Raw genomic sequence first — 18157 nt, forward strand, 5'->3', positions numbered from 1 at the left:
GAATTAGAATGCAGGATGCCATGAAGCCCAGGGCCTGCAGAATTTTTTTGCAGGGAGCTGGGTTTTTGTTGCCATTTGAAAGTAATGAGTCAGTTGCCTTTGTCTGGCGTGAGATGAGCCATCTGGGCAGTTTTATTTAAGATTGCTCCCAGGAATATTATCTCTTGAGAAGGCACTAGTTTTGATTTCTTTTCGTTTACTGTGTACCCTAGGCAAATTAGTAATCTTTTTACAAACGCCAGATGCTTTGGAATAATGTCCTTGCTCTCTGCTTGAATAAGGCAGTCCAAGTAGGGATATATTTGAATTCCTTTTTGTCTGCAAAATGCAATTACTGGTGCAAGGCATTTTGTGAAGACCCTGAGCACAGTAGATAAGCCAAAGGGCAGTGCAGAGAATTCGTAATGCATTGAGCCTGCTATGAATCTGAGGTATCATCTGCAAGATTGCCTGATTGGGACATGCAGGTATGCCTCCTTGAGGTCCAAAGTAACTAGCCAAGCCTTCTTGCCCAGCATGGGCAGAAATTGCTGAAGTGTTAACATTTTGAATTTTGGAACATCGAGAAAAGTATTTAGGATCGACAGGTCCAGTATTGGTCTCCAGGCTTTGTCCTTTCTGGGTACTAAGAAAAGTCGAGAGTAAAATCCTTGTCCTTGCTGTGGAACTCTTTGAATAGCTCCCATGTCCATAAGAGCAGCAATCTGTTTTTGCGCCTCTGCCCATTGATTTTGTGGCAAGTCTGGCATACCTTTTGGAAACGTGTGGAAGTGGAACCTGTAACCCTGAGAAACAATATTCAGCACCCATTGGTCCTGGGTGATCATGTGCCAATTTTTTTGAGGAAAGTGCTAGCTTTCCCCCTAGGGGGTGCTGCCAAGTGCTTGGCATTTGTAGAGGGAAGTCATTGGGACAGTTTCCTATAAGGTTGTGATTTGTCTTCCCCTCCTTTGGGGGCTGAAGCATCCCATTGTTTAGGTCTGTAGGAGCCTTGGGGCTGAGGTCTGCTTCTTGGGCATCTGTGTCTGCCGCTTTGTGGCCCGACACTGGAAAGGACCAATTTTTTTGAAGGCCAGTTTCTGCTAAATCTAGGTGGTTGAACCTGTTAAGAAATCCTTCACTGTGTATTGATTTTGCTTTAGCCTCCATTTTCTTTAACATCTCTTCTGCCTTAACACCAAAGTATCATGCTGTACTGGAGCATCCAATAATTTTACTTTAACATGGTTTGTTCCTTCAACCAAGCATGCCTTCGAATAACAGAGCCTGTAACTGCGGCTCTACAAGCCTCCTCTAATGAATCAAGACCACACTGCAGAGTATGCTTTCCCACTTGTTCAACTGCATGCAATAAATCCTGCGTTTCCTGTCGGGACTTTCTGAATTTGAAACCATTTTCTGTTTTAACAATGACATGAGGTACTGTTGATATTTAAGCATGTGAAACCGGCAATTTAAAGCCCTTACAGCTAAAGTAGCAGAAGTGTAAACTCCCCCCCCCCCCCCCCATCTGTCCAGTGCTCTGGAATCCCTATCCGAAGTGACAGGATTTTTAGCAGTGGAAGCCTTAACCCCTTTAGGGCCTTGAGAAATTGTTTCTGGGTCTGCAGCGGGGTTTTTGTAAAGAAATTTATGTGAGTCAGGGGACCATGTAGTACCCGTCTGACTTGACTGGTGCAGGGGGTAAAGAATCAGGAGACAGACTGGATTCAGGGAAAACAAACAACATCAAGCACAGGGGGGATAGCCAAGGGCCTGTGCTGAGGCAATAAAAAAAAGTTTCGGAGCCTCTTCTTGGATTCTGAATAATCCTGGCTTTCCCAATGGAAATGCTCCCTCATGGTGTGCAGGGTTTCCCCAAAAGTATAATTCTCAGGCGGAGAGGCTGAAGGTATAGACCCTTCTGCATCAGAGTCCTCATACGGAGGGACAGAACATCCCTGATCAGAAGAGGAATCAGAGGAAATGGAAACTTGGTCAGAGAAATCATAGTCAGTGTCTTGCCTAGGCCTTTTGTCAGGAGGGGGATGGGAACCCCTGATTAAAGTAATTAGATCTTCGGCCATTTTAAGCAACTGTTTCTTTGGCATGGATGACTGTTCTGGAGAATGCTGTACTTGTTTCCTGGTCTTTAATGGTGTTTTTGACTGCCTTGGCTGCTGTAGTGGGCTTAATTGTAAGCTGTGAAGGTCTGAAAACATCCTCAGAAGCAGATGCCTGCTCAGCAGATCCAGACCCATCTGAGGGAATAGTTTCCGTAGGCCCAATACATTGAGTTTCCACAGTCCTCGGTGTCTCCACGTGGCTGTGTTACGGCCTGTGGCTCTGAGGTAGCGGGTGTCAGGGGCTGTGAAAGCACCTCACTGAACTGGCGAACGGCCTTGAAGAGGCTTCGTTGTCGGTTTTGGACCTCGGATGCCTGTCCTTTTTGTCTGAGTTTTTTTTTTTTTTACAAATTCCGGTCGTTGGTTGTTCCGACGGCATTATGTAATTAAACCTTCGGCCAAAATAATGTAAAGCAAAATCAAACAGACATTTAATAATGCGTTTATTGAATCTAGCACAAAACCGACAACTGGTAACGTCATGGTCAGGGCCTAGGCAAGGAATACATTAAGAGTGAAAGTCCTCATGAGGTATTTGCTTCCCACAAGAAATACAATTAACTTTTATTGACATCGGTCTGGAGCAAGAAAAAGTTTCCCCAATGGGGTACTTGGCTTTATTGAAGACTTCAGTTCTGAAACTCAATTTTGAAAATCTCAGGAATCGGCTGACCGGCACATGCAAACTGCTTTTGCTTCGGGCACCGCGCAGCAAGAAAGACGGAAGAAAATGGCGTCTGTTGCAATTTTTATACCCCTGGCGCACTGACGTCAAGGAAGAGGCGACAGCAACAGACGCCGGACCAAGACTTTGGAACTCGGGCCGACTGCGGGTCACCTGCCAACAGGATAACCCAAGTGTAATGACTGCAACAGTGAAACACGAACATCTAAACATGCGTTTTCCATATCTATCCATGATCCTAGAATCTCTGTTAGGAGGACAGATAGATGCGGATGTTTCATACACTTCCTTTTTGGTGGCTGCAGCTACCACCATGGCATCAACAGGCACTCCCTTGAACAAAAATGGCTTGTCCACTGGGCAGACATGAATTTGGCTTGCGAGGGACAGGTTTCATGGCCTCCGGTGACTCCCAAGCCTTACGAGAGATCAGTTCCACGAGCTCGTCATAAGACGGAGACACCCAAGAAGTGGAAGGTTGAGACCCAAAAGCCTTCAAGAGCACGGACTTGTCAGTAGGGGTCTTGGACTGCCAATCGCCCCTCTAAGGATCTCTTGTATCTCTGCAAAGGAGATATCCTCAGAGGGGGATCGAGGGGACCCTTCTGACTCATCCATCCAAGTCAGTGTCAGATGTCAAAAGACTCCTGCGGTGAGTCTAAGTGCCTCCACTTGCACAGTCTCTTCCAGGGCAACTCCTCAGTGGGGGGATCTGGGGAGGTCTCAGAAGAGCAGGGGATGCCCTGTGGGGGGTTACTTGAGGCTCAGGGTCTCTACGCTTAGGGGGACCGGTAGATGGAGACAGGAGCTTGAGGGAAGGCCGAACCGATGCGGACGTTGTCACTGGAGACAGGAATCTCCTCACAGCATCAAAGGAACCATGGCTCCGACCAGAAGACTGACCCGAAAGTACCGTCCGATCCTCCTGCACCGAAACCATGGGCTCAGAGCCCGAGGTAGGAGCCAAGCTCATCCGAGCCGAAGACCCGAGAGGAAGAGTCTGCACTGACAAATAGGTCCGACTATCCTTCCTGGACCCGATGGGAGAGCGTCGGCTCCTAGAGTCCACGGTTGGCGCCGAGGACATCTGAGTAGATGGAGCTGATAACACCGGCGCGGGTATCTTCTCCAAGGGTTTATCAATCATCGGTTCTGTTTCCTTCGGCTCCCAGAGTCCAGTACTGCTCGGAGAAGTAGACAAATCCGGTTCCATGGTCTTCGGCACAGACGAGCTGGTCAGGGCAGACAATTTGGCAAGTCCTGGTGCCTGTAAAAGTTTCTGCACTAGCCAATCCATGTCCAAATCTGAAACGCTGACTGAGGACTTGGAGATGAATGCACCGAAGGTGCTGTCTGGAGCAAAGGAGAAGAGGGAACCTCAGAGACCGGCTCCAATACTGACAGCTGGCTCCGAATCAAAGGTAAACTCTGTTCCGAGGTCTGTGGAACAGATGACCCTCCCTCTTAAGTTTTTGACTTTTTTGCCACTTTGGGATCTGAAGATTTTGTGGATTTGGAGGATTTGGAAGACGTGCTAGTACCTTCATGGCTACTCAACACCTCAGAAAAGGAATGCTGCAGTAATCCCCTATTAGCTTCCTCCTCCTCTCAAAGAGGACTCTTGAAGAAAAAATGGCAAATGCTGCAAGTGTCTTGGAGGTGTTTAGCCCCCACATAGTAGAGACACTGAATGTGTCCATCATTTTCTGCCCACAATCTGGGCATTTCTTGAATCCCGATTTAGGATGGGACTTTTCCTTGTCAGACATAGTAAAAGTAAAACAAAAACCAGTATACTGAAAAAGTACAGTTTTGTACCTACCATAAATGTAGATGTTCGAAGATCCACATTGCTGCAGTCCTTACACTTGGGTAGTCTGCTGCCCTCGGTCGGCCCGAATATCAAAGTATTAGGCTGACGTCGGTCAAGGCGCATAAGACTGACATCAGGACGTCAGGGTACATATGCGCATGACCGACGTCATATCCTCAGTCTTTTCTTGCCCCAGATGTCAGAAGACCCTAAACAGAAAGGTCAAAACCAAAAGACAACAAAAAACAACCAAACACCCGTGTACTAACTATATGTACAATATATACAATATTTACAATATGTACAACCCACACCACACAACCGCCTCTAACTACAGAGGGGAAGGAGGGAGGGTAAATTGGACTGCAGCAATGTGGATCTTCGAACATCTACATTTATGGTAGGTACAAAACTGTACTATGTTCTTCATCTCACATTGCTGCAGTCCTTACACTTGGGTAGAATCCCAAAGCAGAGAAAAGGGAGGATGGCACAACTATAAAGCAGAAGGAGCTGCCAAAATGCCCTGTAAAATTGCAGTGGCAAAACCAGCCCTCGACTTAGAGTAAAGTGGAAGGTGATAATGCTTAGAGAAAGTATGCACTTAACTCCAAGTAGCAGCCTCCAAAATATCTTTAGTTGCTACCCCCCTTAAAAAGGCTGTAGAAGTGGCAGTAGCCCTAGTGGAATGAGGCCTAATCCCAGCTGGAATCTCCTTACCATGATGGGAATAACAGAAAGCAATACACAACCCAATCCACTTAGAAATAGTTTGTTTTGACACAGGCTTGCCCTGAGAACTCAAAGCAAAAGAAACAAATAACTGCTGAGACTGCCTGAACCCTTTAGTTCTGCTCAAATAATATCGCAACTGCCTGTGTATATCCAAAGTGTGCAAAATCTTTTCCCCTTTATTTTGGGGGTTTGCATAAAAGGTAGGCAAATGAATAGTTTGGTTTAAAGCCACACTAGAAACCACTTTAGGCATAAAGGAAGGATTAGTGCTAAAGATACCCTATCCTTATGGAAAATTAAGAAAGGCTCAACTGCCATAAGGGCCTGTAATTCAGAAACCCTTCTCGAGAGGTAATGGCTAACAAAAAAGCAGTCTTCCATGATAAATATTTCAACTCAGCAGTAGCTGCAGGCTCAAAAGGTTGTAGAGTGAGTTTCTCAAACACAAAATTGAGATCCCAAGCAGGAGTAGGAGCTCCGTGGGGGTCTTATATTCTTTGCCCTCTAAGGAATTGCTTAAACAAAGGATGAGAAAACAATGGTGGGTCACAGTCATAGTGAGCAGAAATCGCTGCAGCATGAATCTTAATAGAAGAGAAGGACAAACCTTTGTCCAGTAACTCAGTAAGATATTGAAGAGCCACACTTAAATTAGGCTTAGAAACATCAAATGCTTTTGCTGCACTCCAAAATAAAAATCTCTTCCATTTATCTGCGTACACTTTCCTTGTACTAGGCCTTCTGGCCTCCAAAATAATATTCAAAACTTGCTGTGGAAGCTGAGACCCTCCAGGGTTTAAAACAGAATATGCCAGGCTGTCAAGTGAAGAGAGTGAAGTTTGACATTGAGTAAATGACTGTTCTCCTGAGACAGCAGGTGTGGAATCAAAGGTAAAGGCCATGGAGGCTCCCGTACCAGACTTCTCAGTAGTGGGTACCAGTGCTGTCGAGGCCAATCTGGAGCTATTAAAATCATCTTTGGCTTGTCCTGTCTGACCTTCAGAAGTACCTTTGGGAGGAGAGGCAGAGGTGGAAAGGCATACACATGAAGATTGCTCCAATTGAATGAAAGAGCATCCACTTTCCAAGCTGTGGGATGAAACCTTTTTGTGCAAAACTTTGGCAGCTGGTAGTTTAGTGGAGAAGCGAACAGATCTATGTCTGGAGTTCCCCATGACACTGTCAATTTTTGAAATGCATGAGGATCCAATTTCCACTCGTGGGGATCCATAATTTGCCTGCTTAATACATCTGCTAAGGAGTTCTGTGCTCCCGGCAGAAACCTTGCCTGAAGATTTAGCTGTAAACTGAGAGCAGTCTCCCACAAAATCATTGCTCGTCTGCATAGAGGATAAGAATGCGTTCCCCCTTGCTTGTTGATGTACCACATGACAGTTGTGTTGTCTGTTAGAACCAACACCTGCCCTGGAAGAAGTAAATCCTTGAAAGTTATTAAAGCAAATTGGACTGCTAACATCTCCTTCAAGTTGATATGTAGATGTTGAAGTCTGGCAGGCCACGTGTCTTGTATCCACTTTCCATTTAGATGAGCTCCCAAGCTTTGTCTGAGGCATCTGTCGTTAGAATTTGACTCGCCTCTGGCCGGGTCACAGAGAGTCCCTTGTTTAGGTGACATTCCTGAGCCCACCACAAAAATTCCTTTTGAATGCAAGGTATTATCTGAATGACAGTGTCCATATCTTGGCAGTGCTGTGTCCATACATTTTTGAGATACCACTGTAGCTTCCTCATATGCAGTTTGGCATTGGGAAGCACCAGAATACAAGATGCCATGAACCCCAAGGCTTGAAGGACTGTTCTTGCAGTCAGCCTGGACTGATGAGACAATTGATGGAAGTAAAGAGAAAGATTCTGTTTGTCCGGGGTCAAAAAGGCCATCTGGGCTGCTGTATTCAGTCTCACACCCAGAAAGCACATGTCCTGAGAGGGTACTAGACTGGACTTTATTTCGTTCACAGAATACCCCAGGCATCTTAGCACTGCTATCACATATTGCAAATGATGAAGTTCGTCCTTTCCTTTGGCCAGAATCAGGCAATCGTCCAAATAAGGATAGATTTGTATTCCTCTTAGCCTGAAGAAAGCAATCACTGGAGCCAGAACCTTCGTGAACACTCTGGGTGCAGTAGATAAGCCAAAGGGCAATGCAGAGAACTGATAATGAGAAGTCCCAGCTCGAAAACGCAGATGCTTCCTGCAACTTAGCCTGATAGGAACATGAAGGTAAGCCTCCTTGAGATCCAGAGTCACCATCCAGTGATCTTTGCCCAGCAGAGGTAAAAGCTGTTGTAACGTCAACATTTTGAACTTGGGAATGTCCAGATAAGTGTTGAGGATAGATAAATCCAAAATTGGTCTCCACGTGTTCCCCTTCTTTGGTACTAGGAACAGGCGAGAATAAAATCCTAGGCCCACTTCTGACAGAGGGACCGGTTGTATGGCCCCTATTTGGAGCAGCAGAGAAATTTGTTTGTGAGCCTCTAGTCTTTGCTGAGGAGGAACGTCCGGCATGCCTTTGAAAGGAGGCAAGGTATGGAAATAAAACATGTAACCTTGGCGTATGATATCCAGTACCCATTTGTCTTGGGTAATCAAAGTCCAATTTTCCCTGAAGAGTGCCAACCTTCCTCCCAAAGGTGCTGCCAGGCAAGAAGGATCTGGCAGCTGAAAAGGTAGGTCATTGGGCCTGTTTACGAAAGGACTGGCCCCTGCCCCTCACCTGAAGATTGTGCAGGAGAACTCCCTGTTCTAGGTCTGAAGGAGCTCTGCGCTCTACCCCTACCACGTCTAGATCTACCCCTAGACTGTGAATCATAAGAAGGGTACGTCCACCCCTTAGCAGGCCAATTCCTACTAAACTTCGGAGGCTGGACTTGCAAAAAATCTTTAACAGTCTGCATAGACTTAGCCTTGTCTTCCATTTTCTTCAAGACTGACTCAACAGGCGAACCAAACACATCAGACTGTAAAGGAGCATCCAAAATCCTTGTCTTAACATGTTCAGATAAATTCTGATCCCTCAGCCAGGCGTGCCTGCGAAGAACTGACCCAGTGGCAGCCACCCTAGACGAGGCCTGTACAGCATCAAAACCACATTGTAAAGAATGCTTACCCACCTGTTCAGAGACATGCACTAAATCTTGTAATTCCTTACACTCAATACCTTCCGCCAGAGCATCTACCTTAGACTTCAGTTGAGAAAGAAGATAGTTCTATTTCAACATGTCAAACTGGCAATTCAAAGCCCTCATAGCTAAGGTGGAGGAAGTATAGACTTTCTTTCCCCATCTATCCAAAGCTCTGGCCTCTATCTGGAGGAACCGGATTTTTTACAACAGAGGCCTTGACACCCTTAGGTCCCTGACTAACAGTTTCTGGGTCCGCCCTAGGACTCTTATAAAGATATTTATGAGCCTCAGGCACCCTATAATACCTATCCGGTTTAACAGGAGCAGGAGGCAAAGAATCAGGATTAAGTGAAGCCTCCGCAAACACATCTGCCACAACATCCAGAACAGGAGGTACGGCCAAAGGCCTATGCTGGGGCAAAAACAAAAACTCCCTAAGCCTTTTCCTGGAATCAGTGAAGTCCTGACCTTCCCACTTAAAATGCTCCCTCATGGAATGAAGAGTCTCTGAAAAAGAAAAATCCTCTGGAGGAGAAGCAGAAGGGGTAGATTCATCTGCATCAGAATCAGAATAAGGAGAGTACTCCTGCAAGTCTTCAGCCGAAGACTCTGAAACATCTGAAGGCTGCTCAAAACACCCCAACTCTGGTTCCACCCTAGGCCTCTTATCTGGAGGGGGCAAAGAACCTCTAATCAAAGAAATTAAATCTTCTGCCATTTTAAGCATATGCTTCTTGGGCACAGATCCTGAAGAACTAGGAGTGACACCAACAGAAACTAAACCTGGCCTGCCTCTGGGAGAAGCCTTAGAAACAGAAGGAGAAGGCCTAACCACCCTAGGAAGGGAGGGGAGTACAGTAACCTTAGAAGCCCCTTCAGCCTGACCTGCCTCCTGAGAGGCCACATCCTGCAATAACAAAGTCTCCCCCTGGGACTCCTGAGAAGCCTCCGGTGGAACCACCGGTTCCACTGACGCCTCTAAAGAACCGGCGTCCGGTACGGACGACTCGTCTTGCCTGGGCTTAGCTGCCTTGTCTTTGCGCTTCTAAGAAGCGGGCGTCGGAGCATCCAACGGCATCTTATAATTGCACCGCTTCCCAAAGACCAACCTGGCACAATCCAACCTTCGCTTAATAGTGCGCTTATTGAACCTAGCACAAAAGCGACACCCAACAACGTCGTGCTCAGGCCCCAAACAAGGAATACACAAAGTATGATAATCTCTATGCAGTATCTGTTTCCCACAAGAAATACAGTTATTCACTTTTTCTGACATCCGGTAAACCACTGAGGCAAGAAAAAAACAAAATATTCTAACGGGTACTTAGCCAACTTTGACTCCGTCTGAAACTCCGAATTCGAAAAATTTCAGAACGCCGAACGGCACTTGCAACGCTGCTTCTGCATCGGACCATGCGGCAAAAAAGACTGAGGATATGACGTCGGTCATGCGCATATGTACCCTGACGTCCTGATGTCAGTCTTATGCGCCTTGACCGACGTCAGCCTAATACTTTGATATTCGGGCCGACCGAGGACAGCGGACTACCCAAGTGTAAGGACTGCAGCAATGTGAGATGAAGAACATCTAATACAGTTAACTCCTTACTTTCCTTGTAAAGACCCACAAAGCAACTAAGCCCAACCCGGGCATTATCTGTAACAGTTAAACTATATTTTACAAATAGAGTGCTAAGGAGGCCCACAGAGAAAAAACCCATTAGAAAATAAGAGATTAATAACTAAATAGGGCTAAAAGGCCCACACAAATCTAAGCCAACAGGGCAATAACTATCAAACTACAGATTCTATTAATAAAATTTTAACACTAACATTATGAAAATATCTAAGAAAAAAAGTTATCAAAACTGGCTGTTTTTTCCTCAGATGGTCCGAGCTAGCTGTATCACAGAGATATCTCTTGCTGCGGCAAACTAGATCTGAGGTAATTCCAGCAGTGCATTGTGGGATAAGGGACTTGGTCTCTAGCTACTGGCAAACCTTGAGCTTTGCTGTCGGCAGTGTCGGAGCCGAGGATCGGCTCCGAACCAGTGAGAATAAATGGCGAGATTTAACAACTTCACATCGAAAATTTCAGGAGTCGGCAGACTGGCACTTGAGAACTGTTTCTGCTTCAGGCACCGCACAGCAAGAAAGACTGATGTAATGACATCAGCTGCATGTTTTATGCCCCTGACAACCTGACATCACGGAAGAAACAGCAACAGACGTAGAACCCAAGACTTTGTTAATCAGGCCGACTGAGGGCTACTTGCAAGCAGATAACCCGAATGTAATGATTGCAACAATGAAACATGAAGAACATATGGAACAGAGAATCTTTAGAAAACGGTAGGAGCAAACTACACAGCAAAAAAGTGTGAATTGTGGGAACAATGCAAACAAGAGAGGAATGAGGTTTAAAAGGTGGCAGGACTTAAATAAGCTATGTAATGTCAGAGAGATTGGGTAGATAAGTGATGTATAATGTTTGCAACTGGGAGTGTCATTATGGTTTGTGATGTAAAATGCTTACAACTAGGATTGTGTCGGTGTGATTTTCATTTATATAAATGAATGACTGCCTATGTTGTAAGTAATGGTTTAATAAACCTGCGTCTTGTTTAAAAAAGGCACTAACTGAATAATGTAATACTGCTTAAATTATATAACCGTAATATATGTGAAGTATATTTGTTACATTAATATACTTTGATTAATTTTACATGAATATAAACTATATCACAAGTGATAATTCAACAAAGGTGTGTGAAAACAAAAAAAAAACTATGCTATGAAAAGGAGAATATAGGTGAATTACCAAACTGTGGCACTGGGACTTACTGCACAAGGGCAGAAGACTGTAGAGGCTAGTCTTTACTGCTTATACTTAATTTTTTTCACTGTAGAACTCTGACACAAAGGCATTTTCTAAAGCAATCCATCTCTTCTTCCTACCTTTTTTTTTTTTTTTTTTTTAAATATCTGTAAGGAGAGTGAATACTGGCATTGTTCTGATACAGCAGACAGAAGGCACCTTTACATGTCCATATCAAGCAAGAATTTGCTTCTGCCCACTCTGTCTGGAGACCACAACAGCTATTCCAGAGAGTATGAACTGGGAGGAAAAATGAGCAGGGGAACTACTAGCACACAGAAGACAAATAAAAATTTGACTGTTTACAAGCAACAGTAAACAAGGCATTACAAAACTGCTGTTACAGCCAAGACGGCAGGGTAAAATGACAGTGGAAAGATTTCACCAGCAGGACAGTACAGGAGAAGTCATAAGTACTAGTGCTGCCACAGTATGGCAAATTCAGCAACTAAGAAAGCTCAATTTTAATTACAAAATAGTACCAATAAAAAAACTGAACAAGTTTGCACTACCAATCATTTAGTAAGTAGGATGGAATGCATAGATGCATACTTTTAAGAGGCTTCCTCTAGCAAAAACATACAAATTAGATCACTGGTTTAGTTAAAAACAACAAAAAAAATCAACAAACATGCAAAATCTTCTCTCATACATTCATTCAGTCATGCAGGAACTTTTTTTTTCTTACCCTATCCTCCATTGGGCACATATACAACTGCTGGAATGTAATGGTAATGTTTTTACAGAATCTTGGCCCAAAAACATCTTTATCAACTCCAAACTGATGTCGAGACTGACGAACAATGGAATCTATGACGTACAATCCAGGTACTTTAAATTCAGGTTTGCACTGTGAATGTAAATTCAATGAAGTTAGAAAAACATAAAAAGTGGAGCTGGTTAAAAAAAAAGGAATAAGTGAAGGAAATACCTTTTTAATGAACTTTTCCACAATCTGGACTACATGCTTGTACAGCTAGGAAAAAAAAAATCTAAGGTTAGCTACATAACACATGCATCACATACTGCTAAGAAGCAAACAGCTCCCCTGAACACTAAAGATGCTGCCATAATCTCCTTGACCAGGACAAAGTATTACAGCATTCTCACTCTGCTTCAACTTCCTTTTAGCTCTACAACTTTCAATCTGGACTACATGCTTGTACAGCTAGGAAAAAAAAAATCTAAGGTTAGCTACATAACACATGCATCACATACTGCTAAGAAGCAAACAGCTCCCCTGAACACTAAAGATGCTGCCATAATCTCCTTGACCAGGACAAAGTATTACAGCATTCTCACTCTGCTTCAACTTCCTTTTAGCTCTACAACTTTCAATTTATCCCCATACAATACTAGTCTGTCAGCAGTCACAGCATGTACATCAAATGCATGCCCATGACAGGTAAAATGCAAAAAGTACACAGGCACGAATACATTACATATCCAAAAGTGAAACAGTGCACTAAGTTCAGGACACTAGTGTCTATTACATAAACTACATACAGACTGAATGCAAAGAATTACTGCTTTAAACAAAAGCTGCTGTTATGACAGTGCGAGACTTAGTGGACATCAGTGTGGAATTGGTGTTTAGCCAGAAATTCTTCAAAGTAAACCACATTCTGTGAAGTGTTTTTTAGTACTACTGGGAAAAGCTTTTGCCTGAGCTACTTTTCCTTATGCCAAACCAGTCTCCAGCCCCCACCCCACCCCTTTGAGCTAATGGCTTGGTAAAATATTAAGATGCAAATTTTTTATTTTATTTTTTTGGAAAGACAGGCCAAAGTTAGGTGTACTTACCATAACAGATCTGTAAGAGGTACATCTTCAGCATTCTTTTACACCACAGGCATTAATACCATTTGGCTGATAATTACAGACTGCTAACTCCTCACCCATATCCCATAATGCATCCCGAATTACTCACCAAGTCTGCCGAAGTTGCTGTAAGCAGTACCAATGTAGTGAAAACTAAACAAGAAAACTGGAGTAAAGAAAAAAAAAAAGTTATGTACTCACCAGAACATTCAATCTGTGCTGTCCATTTTCATTCAACTGATGGGTTCTGATCCAATCCCTTGGATACATGGCTGTTGCTAAAGCTCGTGGCAACCAAAACCTCTCAAGTTTCTCCCTTACCCATAATGCACCAACCCCAATTACCTCCGATCTTGTTTGCTGCCTTAGTACAAAGTAGAAGGCGGAAATTATTATGGAGAAGCCATATCTGGAGCTTATATAAAAAATAAGTACATATAGGTCCACTAAGCACTCATTTCTCCAGAAGCCTTAAGGACAGGGTTTGGTGAGAGGGAGATGAAGAATGAAAACGGACAACACAGGTGGAACATTATAGTCAGTAGGCAACTTCTTTATAATGTCAATTTTCTTCACTCTGTCCTCAACTGATGGGACAGGGTCCCGAGCTACCCAATTTCCAGGGTAGACTCAAGAAGGGATATTCCTGAGCACCACAGAACAAAAAGATGCCCTTCTCCTGGAGACCAGACCTAGTTTTAATCAGTGATAAAGGTACGGGGGAGTAGCCCAAGTAGCTGCTGCACAAATATCATCCACGGGCACTCTGGACTGAAAAACTGAGGAAATTGCCATGGATCTGGTGGAGTGGGCTTGAAAAGGTAGTCAAAGCAATGCTCAATTTGTTATACATAATGGAAATGCAACTAGTTATCCATCTAGACAGAGCAAGTTTAACGGACTTACTCAATGTTGGTTCTGCATATAAAGCGGACAACTGATCAAAATCTGTTTTCTGTCCTACATAAAAACGTAACTGTATGAACATCCAAGAAATGCAATATGTATGCTCCTTTGTTAGAAAATTTGGGAAACAATACTGCCAAATGAACTGACCGATTTGCATTGGATTCTGACACCACCTTTGGAAGGAATGACTAGTTGGGTACACAAGCCAACTATCTTTATGGAAAAAGTATGGAGGTTTTGAGCACAATGTTTGGATCTCAGAAATTCTTCTCGTCAGGTAATGGCTATTAAGAAAATAGTCTTCCATGAAAGATAGAGTTCGCATGTAACAGAGTGTTCAAAAGGAGATTGTGTAAAAAACTGCAGCACAAGGTTAAGGACTCGGGGGGGGGTAGGATCTTTAAAAGGTTGTCTTGAGAAGAGCGCCTTTCAAAAAAGCTTTGCTCAACTTATGGGATGCTACAACAGAAAGACATGCAGCTGGAGCATTCGTCCCCGGGCCTCCACTGAAAACTGGCTTTGTTCCAAATCGGACTTTCCCAGGTAAATGTTAAAAATAAATTTATTCCAAAAGGAAAATTGGAAATCACTGCTAACTGTACTTTAATGGTAGAACTAGCCCCTTCAAAAGGGTGCACTAGAAATTCCAAGACATAATGAATGGGGGCCGAGAAAGGATGAATGTTACGTTTTAGCCCAAAAAACAAACCTTCCATTTGCTGGGGTATAGTTTTTTGGTGAAAGGTTTATGGGAGGACAAAAGAATGCGACAGAAGAGAGCATAGGTTATCGGACTATTAATGGAACTGGAGGAACCAGGTAATCAGCTTGAACTTCACTATGCCTGGATGTATTTTGCTTATTGGGTGAGACAGGAGGTCCAGAGCTGGATCCAGAGACCAAGGTGGTTGAATCAGGTGACTGCAAAGGAAAGGAAACAGTTTGTAGAGGCCAATAAGGGGCAATGAGGATCCTCAACCTTGCAGCTTTCCGAAGAAATTTGGGAATTAATGGAGTGGGAGGATACATGTAAAGGAGACCAGGGGGTCAATCGTGAAGGAGGGTGTCCCTTGGGACTCCCCCTGTAGGGGGGGTTAGGGCAAAGTAGCTGCTGCATTTGCTGATCAGACAGGACCCAAACAGATCGCAACAAAGCTGGCACCACTGTCAGAAGACAGTCTGCAATCTTTTTGTTGAGGGACCATTTGTGAGAACAGACAAATTAAGCAGGTGCATTTTTCTATCACATTGGACTTCCCGGAATGTGTTGCTGAAAGAAAGCGGTTGGAAGAGACTGCCCACTGCCATACTCAGAGCTTCAACACAATGGGTAGGATTTGTTTCCTCCCTGTTTGATGTACCAGACTACCAAATATGTTGTCCAACTGTACTACAATTGTCCCAAAAGGAGAACATTCTGAAATGCCTCTAACACTAATGGCACTGCTAGTCTCAAAAACATTTATATGCAAACTGGCTTCCTTGAGGGACCAGGTATGTCCACAGGTAGGTACTAGGCTATTGGCCCTAAAACCTATATAAGCCTAGCCAAAAATGTACCCTGGCTTTCGCCACTCAAGAAAATTATTTTCCTGTGCCTCTGTCGAGCACAGCCACAGAAGTGATCCATGGTGTGAATTTCCTATTTCCCATCCAATCAAGATATTTCTTGGAGTGCTAATGAGGAGCTCTGTTTGACAAATAGGTAGTCTGTTCCAGAGTATCGTAAGTGTCTGGGACAGGAATCTATCCCTCCAGCATGTTCTTTTTATTGTGGTGACAAGGTTTAGGTCCCTAGAGCGTGTAGCTCAGAGGGATTGGGATTTCTTTAAGTGGAGCATGTCCAACAGATCTGGGTTTGACATAGCTTTGCAAGCAAGGCAGAGATCGCCTCAGAGTAGGCGAAATGAAGCTGGAGTTCGAGAAGTCTGCGTTGGGCATCTGTTTGAGGCCAGTAATCCTCTGTGAGGTATTTCTGTGGCCTTTCCAGTTGTAGATGTCTTGTGAGGTACATACCAAAAGGGGTGTTATACTCTATAATGGGTCTAATGAATGATGAGTAGAGGGGAACAATTACCTCTTTCGGGATGAGAAACCTTGTGATGGTGAGCCACGTAGAAGGATTTCCTGACCACTGCGGCGATGTGATTATAAAAAAAGAGACTAGTGTCCATCTGTGCCCGAAGGTCTCATCACATTTTTGGCATTAAGTAGACTACCAGCTACGTGGTAGTTCATGGGTACAGAGTTTTTACCAAAGGGGATGACGATACACTTTTTGGCATTGAGCTTCAGATCATGGCTTTGACACCAGGCATCTGTCTCAGTGAGGCCCTTTTGTAATATGTCCACATAGTTAGGAGTTTCTATTATGGCTCCTAGTTTGCAGTCATCTGCAAACTTTGTTAGCCAAAGACCTTCTGTGTTGGCCTGTACTTTCAGGTCCTCTCCTAATTGGCATCTACTTCTCTGGACTGAACACTTACTCCACTTCTCACTGGTCTAAAGTCAGATTTGGAGTCTGCTACTTTCAGTGCTGGTTCTGTCCGTGAGCCAGTTGGCAACCCATCTTGTGACACAGGGATTTATACAAGTTTAGTGAGCTTAGCTACAATTCCAGAGTGGGGGATGGTGTAGAAAGCCTTGGCAAGATCTAGATAAGCTGTGAGAACCACCCTACCCTCATCTATGGCTTTGGTGACTGCTTCAAAGTAGTCAATCAGGTTTAGGAGACATGATCTGCCTTTTACAAATCCGAACTGGGTAGGGTCCAGAGTTTGGAGATTACCAGTGTCGGTTTATGAGTTCCATGATGATACGTTCCATGGCCTTGCAGACCAGGCTCGTCAGGCTAATGGGGCGGTAGTTCCCAGGGTCCGTCGAGGCTTCCCCTTTGTGGAGTGGGATAACCGTCACGGTGCATCATTCAGTGGGCACAAAGCCTGAGGTGAGGCTATGATTAAACATGGTAATTAGGTAGGGTGCCAGTTCATTCTGTAGTTCGTGTAGAAAGCAGCCTGGGATATTGTCAGGTCCCATGGATGCTGTGTTCTTGGCTTTGGAGAGAGTGTTTACCTGTGCAGCTGTGATTACAAGAACTTTGCATTCTTCCAGTATAGAGATGGGCCCTCTAGGGAGTGATAGGGGGTAAAGTTGGCACTGAACCTATCTGCCAAGATGTTGGCAATATCAGTTGGTTCTGTATATTTAGTGCCAACGTGCTGCAACTCAGAACAGATCTGAGTGTTGCCAATGAGATTGACATAGCTATAGAATTTATTCCAGTTTGATGACCGGGGAGGTCCACTGGGCTCGGGGTGCCCGTTTTCAGTGAAGGCCCAGGGAGAAGAGCTTCAACAATACATAGTTACATGAATAATTACTAAAACTTTGCATTACTGACAGGTAACATTCATAAACAATTACAATTTTGTTTAGGTGTAAGACAGGCAAATGGCCTTGAGGCTAGATTTTACAGTATAGTATTATATACATAATACAAATGAGCAAGGTTAGCGAGGTGAGAGGTTAACCAGGAGTAAAAGTGGAGGAGACCTTGAGAGGTACAGGGTGAAGAGTACAGTTGCATTTCCCGTTTGAGTAAAGGTAAGAATGAAGAAGAGTTTTAAAGTTTGAGGTTATCGCAGGTCCTAAGAGTGGAAGGAAGAGCATTCCATTTTTTGGCTAAGGTGAAGGAAAGCAGAAGTTGACCAGCTGGGCACTTGGGTTTGTGGATGGTGATTAGGTTTTGGTGGGTAGATTCAAGTGTTCTATGGGGAGTATATGGTTGTAGGATATTGGATAGTGCAGGGCACTTGGTGTGGTTGTCTTTAGAGTCCTTGGCAATTTTGTTTCCGTAACTAGTTTTGGAGGATTTTATGAGGGATCTGAGCTTCTTACTGTGGTTGACCAGGGAGTTCCTCCAGTCATGGGATTTTACTCTTTTTTTGCAACAGTTTCTTTCTTCTGTTGTAGAGTTTATGGCAGAGGATGACAAGATTGGCTTCCTTTTTTTTTTTTTTGGAAGATAGCATCTTGGTTCTATTAGGGATAGCATGATCC

General features: G+C 44.0%; 1 protein-coding gene across 1 annotated transcript in view; it reads right to left on the reverse strand.

The window, feature by feature from the left end:
- LOC122802398 (SR-related and CTD-associated factor 4-like) overlaps window positions 1-18157 on the reverse strand; it is a 1636555-nt gene that overhangs the window by 1281975 nt on the left and 336423 nt on the right. The window contains exons 3-4 of the mRNA XM_044072023.1: window positions 12297-12341; window positions 12054-12215 (exon numbers count right to left, since the gene is read on the reverse strand). Coding sequence (XP_043927958.1) covers window positions 12054-12215; window positions 12297-12341 — 207 coding nt within the window. The remainder of the gene's footprint in view (window positions 1-12053; window positions 12216-12296; window positions 12342-18157) is intronic.

Source organism: Protopterus annectens, chromosome 5.part0 (genome assembly GCF_019279795.1).
Source record: "Protopterus annectens isolate FY-2018-M chromosome 5.part0, PAN1.0, whole genome shotgun sequence".
Lineage (NCBI taxonomy): Eukaryota > Metazoa > Chordata > Ceratodontiformes > Protopteridae > Protopterus > Protopterus annectens.